This window comes from Colobus angolensis, unplaced genomic scaffold (assembly GCF_000951035.1).
Source record: "Colobus angolensis palliatus isolate OR3802 unplaced genomic scaffold, Cang.pa_1.0 Scaffold177, whole genome shotgun sequence".
Taxonomy (NCBI): Eukaryota; Metazoa; Chordata; class Mammalia; order Primates; family Cercopithecidae; genus Colobus; species Colobus angolensis.
Window position 1 is genome coordinate 4,788,599 of NW_012114899.1, and position 6,635 is coordinate 4,795,233.

Here is a 6,635-nt window from a genome sequence, read left to right on the forward strand (position 1 = left end):
AGTTGGTCTTCAAGCAAGTCTCAGCTGACTTTCCATCTCCAACAACCCATGGTTTTAAGTTATAGATTTAAAATGTGGTAGAAATGAGCATCTTTCTTTATCATTTGTGGAAATGTGATATGTCACAACACTTTGAAAAATAATATAGCATTATCTACTAAGATTAAAAAGTATGTGAATATATATATGTACAAATACATATACACATATATATACATACGTATAATTTTCTCACAGCAATTCCACTTTTCATTACTGATTTTTAAACAGTAAAGTACAGTTATTTTAGTGATTTATGTAATACTGTAATAATGTCTCAATATATTTCAAGCATTAGTCTAAGTACTTTTTTGTTTGCTAACTTGATAATTGTAACCAGAACAATGTGGTATGTTTTATTAATATACCCATTTTACTGGTTAGGAAATTAACATACAAAATATGCTCTGAATCACACAGCTAGTATATGGCTGAACTGAGATTTGAACTCGGGTGACATAATTCACTACACTCACTGCCTCTCATGAGCATCATGAGGGTAAATATCAATTTGGTGCCAAAAACAAATGAACAAACAAACAAAAACAGAGTATAGTTAAATCAATGGTGATCCATTATTATTATCTTACGTTATGTAGCTATTAAAATTATTTGTTCTGAAAACTTTTAAAAACACTTAAAATGTTAAAACCTTCTATATTTAACATGTAGTTTTGTACTGTATGACTTAAGTTTATAACAAAAACTGTTATTGCATTTAAATTCAAATGTTCATTCGACTCTTCCTAATGCTATTCCTTCCTTTTGATGATTCACATATGTACTTCTGTTTTATAATTTTATCCCTGAAGTGCTAAAAACTCGTCACTTGCTCAGTGATGAGTAGTCCATCATGCTGGATAGAAATTGTTCCAGATGTCTTTACAAATATTTTAAAACTAGATACCAAATCAGAATATTTCACTTTGCATTTCTATTAAAAAATTACCTATTTTTAATTGCATAATTTAAAAAAAACAGCTTACAAATAGCTTCCATAGCTATATGACTTTATAAAAACGACATTGTCCCTTTTCTTCACATCTTCAGTTAAACAGAAAAAAGAATTTTCTGTGTTTTTGACGAAGTCTGAGTGGCCTTCCCTAATACATTTTGCTTTTTCCATATCCACAGTTTTCACTCTGGTCTATGTCACATGACATTAAAATATATATACACATATACAGACACACACATAATACATATAACATATTATAATATATAATTATAATATATACAATAATAAATTATTTTTAAAATCTGCAGAAATGTAAATAAAAGCTCATAAACTTAGCTTCAAAAATTAGATCTACATGTCTATCTACATATTTCTAGCTAAATATCCCTAAACATATATCTATTTAGGTATCTATCTATACACATACACATTCTGTGTCAGGTGATATATCTCTAAGAAAGGCAAGAAAATGACAAGTTTGTGACACATTTTTTTCATGTTAACTTCTTCAGAACAGCTAATTGAGGTTATTTTCCTTTTAGCCTCCCCTGCTATCTCTCTGTTCTGCTGTATGAGCAAGATTACAGTGCTTAGGAGTCATTAAAAGCACAGGATGGTTTCAGAGTCTAGATGCTTTAAAAAAGAAAAGGCTATTATTTTTTTAGAACAGCTTTAGGTTTATAGAAAAAATTGAGAGGAAGATATATACACCAATGTCTCCACACATGCACATCCTCCCCACTTAGCAACATCCCTAATCAAAGTTGTACATTGGCTACAATTGATGAATCTACATTGAATGATAATAATCACTGAAGTTCATCCTTTACTTTAAAGATCACTCTTGGTGCTGTACATTCTATGGGGATGGACAAATGTATAATGATATATATCCAACTTTGTGGTATTATCCAGAGTATTTTTACTGACATGAAAATATTTTGTGATCCTTCTATTAATCCCTTTCAACCTGCCTTTACCACCATATCCCTGACATCCACTGATCTTTACACCATTTCCCTAGCTTTGTTTTTACCAGAATATTATATATTGGAATCATCCAGTATGCAGCCTTTTCTTAATGGTTTGTTTTGTTTATAAATATGCATTCAAGATTTCTCCATACTTTTTATATCTTTATAGCTCATTTCTTAACTGTTGTTTCAAAAACGTAAGCTTGTCACTTAATATGTGACTTTTTCTATGACCTTCCCTTCTAGCTTTTTTCTCAAGTGGTACTCCCATTCTTCTTACTAAGAAAAGAAAAATGTTATCAAGTCATCTGTGTGTCCAGTCTCAGGATATGAACTATACACAGTATAATTCAGAAGTGAATACCGCATTCCCCTTTGACACATATGGACTTCCTCAACTTTCCTTCCTATCATGCTGACTCAGGTGATACAAGTCTAGAAGAAGATGGGTGGGAGAGAACTCTGAAGAGAGTATCTTCCCAGATAAAAGAAGAAAGGATCAATAAACATAAAAGAAAATCTAGTTTTGCTAACCTTTCTGCCTGCTACATTCAGACTTGAAATGCAGTTGTGACTCTTAATGGCCATGGTATACAACTAGCTCCCAGCTGATAAGGTATTGGTAAAATAACCACATTTCAGAGAAGAGAGAAGTATAAGGATGGAAGGAACCTAAGTCCCTGGTGATATAATTGAATTGTCAAGCCAAACACTGAGCCACATAATTCCAGAAATTTTATTACACTTCCACTAATAATAACTACAATAAATGTCTATGTTTTATAAGCATATAAGCATGTCTATGTTATATAAGCATATAAGGATATCTATGTTGTATAAGCATATAAAGCATGTCTGTGTTTTATAAGTATATGTTTGGATGTTCTGTTATTGTTATCTATATACATTAGCATAAATTTCAGTTATGGGGATATTAGCTGATATCTAGTGAACAATTACTCAATAAATGATAGCCACAAGGAAAAACATGACCAATTAGGCAATGATTCTTTGCCTTTAGTGTACCTTAGAATCCCCTGAAGGGCTAACTAAAAATGCAGATATTCCACTTACATCATCTGAGATTTTCATTCAGAACATCTGAGGTGGGGTCCAGAAATACGTATGTTTAATACATACCCAATGTGATTCTGCTGCAGTTATTTGCTGGATCCTACTTTGAAAAAATACTTCAGAATGGGCTAAAAATTATTGGATCATGGTTAATACATATGAATAATTTAGAGTTCAAATAATATAGTGAATAAAAACAACCTATTCTATCCCTTTCCCCATCTATAAGAATATTGTATATAAACACCTAGGGCAAGAGTGTCCTGATGAAGAAGCGAATGACACAGAGCACTCCAAGACTATCTGACACATTTTGGATGAGGTTTTTACTTCACAAATTTACAGAAGAAATTTAAAAGAAATTGAATACTCACATTAGCTTGGATTATGACAAAGTAGCGAGTCTTATCTTCATAGTTGAGTCTCTTCCTTAACACTACATTTCCAGTCAACATTAGGGGAATTTCAAAGGTGTCATTGGATGTCTGCAAATATTAAAAATACAGACTTCAGATTATTTGAATGTAAGATAAATTAATAACTCAATATTTTAGTTTAATCCTCTTGGAAGTTACAGATGGCATGCTTATCATCTGAAAACAGAATGACTATAAGCTTCAGAGTCAATATTGTTATCATATTTCCAAACATTTAATTTTGATCAATAGGTTTCCCCAGAGTCCTTTGGTAATAATAACCAGAAAATTTGTTTCTCATCACAATTTTTAATACATTATTCGTATTATTCATCAACAGTCTTGGAATAGTTCTAAATCAAAGTCCAGGTATCTGAAAAACTTCCCTGTTACCATATTACCTTTTCACGGTGTTTTTTTTTATCACCAAAGCATTCAAACACTGAAATCTGTTATTTCTACATAGTATCAATTGTCATCATTGATATCCATGCTGTATTTTAAGTATTATCAGGCATTAAATTAAAAAAACACAGTTACGAGTCACTTAATGATGAGGTACATTCTGAGAAATGTGTTGTTAGCTGATTTTTGTCATTGCGTGAACATTATACAGTGTAGTTTCACAAACCTAAAATAGTCTACTACATACTAGGGCAGGTGATATAGCCTATGGCTCCTAGGCTACAAACCTGTACAGCATGTCACTGTACTGAATGCTATAGGCAACTGTAACACACAGGTCACTATTTTCTGTATAAATGTAATCTAAACATAAAAAAGGTACAGTAGGAATACAACATTATAATTTTATGAGACCACCATTTGCTATGTGGTATGTCATTGACCAAAATGTCATTACGCAGAGCATGACTGCACGAACTTGAATCAGTTCGTTATTGTGGAAAAAAAAAAAATCCAGGTTATATATTAATTTTTTCTTTCAGGTTCCACAACTTCTGCTCATTAGTTAAGTTCTCTGCCCTGTCTAGGATTGAGTTTTTTCCTGGTAGCACGGAGGTCACAGGGCAACACTAGTGCTCTGGTAAAAGCAGCCTTCCGTTAAATGTATTCACAAGTTAAGGGACTATAATTTACAAGATAAATCTCATATTCTTAAAAAGACCTTATGTCACTTTTGTATTTTAGTGCCATTTTAAAGAATGATGAAATTGTTTCTAGATACGTTCAATACATCAGTGCTATTTAGTTCATTGAAACTGTTTTGTGGTTGTTCAGTTGTCTTGTGCATTTGTGCTTGTGATTTTTGTTCTGGAAATCACATTGAGTAAAATATTTAGTTTGGAACTGCGTTAGATTGGTGCAAAAGCAAGAGGAGGGGGAAGAGAGGGAAGGAAAAATGAGGGGAAAAGGCAAAGGGAAGGAGAAGAGAAAGGGAAGGGGAAGTGTGGAAGAATAAAAAAAAAATTTGAGTGTGTGTGTGAGAGAGAGGAAGCCAGAGAGAGTGTGTTTACACCCTCAACTTAGTGTAAGTGTATTCTTAAGAGTCACATAAGAAGTTAAACTCAACGAAAAAAAATTTGATTCAAATCTCCCAGCTCAGACTCAATCAACGTAATGTGCGTAGTTTAGCCTTCCATGTCTAGAGCTGTGATCTGTCTTTCTTTCTCTCTTTGTCTCTCTGTCTGTCTCTCTTTTTCTCTGGGGTGCATAAAGACACACACACACTGCACATTTTGCAGAATTAATACATATTTTTAAATGATTCATTCTGTGCTCCTCATGTAATGGGCCTTGCAAATCTTTCTTGGATGCAGTTACTTAAAAGCAACAATTTAAAATATAAATACAGAAAATGAAGATGCACAACACAATTTAAAACAGACATTTGACATTTTCCCTAATTTTTTGTCTATTCAACATTGCTTATACCTATGAGTGGGGCTGGCAATTATGACAGACAAGTGTAAAAATGATTGAATCTAAATATGTAAGTTGAATATGGGCAAAACCTTGGTTAATAATTGCTATTTACACTGTTAAACCTATTCTAATGTGTTGTTATGAAGTTATTACATTTTAGTGACTCAATAATATAGAAATATATATCAGTTTCTAGCATAAATATGGAAGATACTGTGGTCTTAACACAAAACTACCTCATCTCTGGACTCAGAATCCCCAATTAGTTCACATATCCGGTGACACTGTGCCTCAGAGGAGGCTATGTCTCTAAATGAGATGAGTCTTGAATAGTCTAGCTTAAAAACAATTCCATTCATTGTAATTCCATTCTGTTTTACCAGGAATCATTTTGCAGATGTACATGTGATTCCATTTTGAGTAATTTAAAAAAATATATCTTAATTGCAAAGATAGAGAGAAGCTAAAAATCCCTTTTCAAGTTATAGAAGTTTCCGTCAGGATATAAAATTTAGAACTTCAGCAGTTCTAAACAGATTTGGGGACTATTGATAAAATTAATTATGGAGAAATAGCTAATATGCTAGTGAGAGCATAGCATAAAAAAAAAAAGAGCCTGGATCTGTGTTGTCTTTGCGTTGCTGAGAAAATCTTGATATTACCCCATCTCTGAAAAACGTATTGTGATAGATAATAAATTGTCTTTTTGTTTAAATATTTTAGTTTTTTGCATATATATGTAATATATACATAGTATGTATGTATATATGTTTATATATATATATAGAGAGAGAGAGTACAATTTCTGCAGTCGAAAGCACTTTGATACATGATTATTCCTGTCTCTATGGCTTTACACTGTAGGCCTCTCTCTTCTCCAAACAGGCCATGGCTCTTCACACCTGATATTTGGTCTTATTTTTCTCTTGTTTAAATATTCCATCACTTATTTCTCTGTGTACTAATCTTTGCAAACTTTACTCAGTGAAACCTTTTAAATGCAATTTAGACTTAAGTCTTTGATGTGATCTCACATTATTTTTTTTTTTAAAAAAACACTTATTTGGAATCTTCTGTTTTGCTTGACAGATTCCTTAAGGGTCTCAGTCTGTGATGCAGAAATACCCATCCTTATATCTCTAGCTAAGCAACTTAACGAATCTTTGCAATATCTTTTTTGTTGTTGACAGTTTTCATTGAACGTTTATAGAATTATTAAAAATAATAGTTATTAGTGACTTTATTGATCTTCAGAGCACTGTCTTTTTTTTTTTTTTTTTTTGAGACGGA

General features: G+C 32.2%; 1 protein-coding gene across 14 annotated transcripts in view; it reads right to left on the reverse strand.

Moving 5' to 3' along the window:
* PCDH15 (protocadherin-related 15) overlaps positions 1-6,635 on the reverse strand; it is a 1,021,780-nt gene that overhangs the window by 521,513 nt on the left and 493,632 nt on the right. For 13 of the 14 annotated variants that reach the window (XM_011938778.1, XM_011938777.1, XM_011938779.1 and 10 more), the window contains one exon: positions 3,420-3,530. The exons of the other annotated variant lie outside the window; for it this stretch is intronic. In XM_011938778.1, the coding sequence (XP_011794168.1) occupies positions 3,420-3,530 (111 nt within the window). The remainder of the gene's footprint in view (positions 1-3,419; positions 3,531-6,635) is intronic. 14 annotated transcript variants of the gene reach the window in all.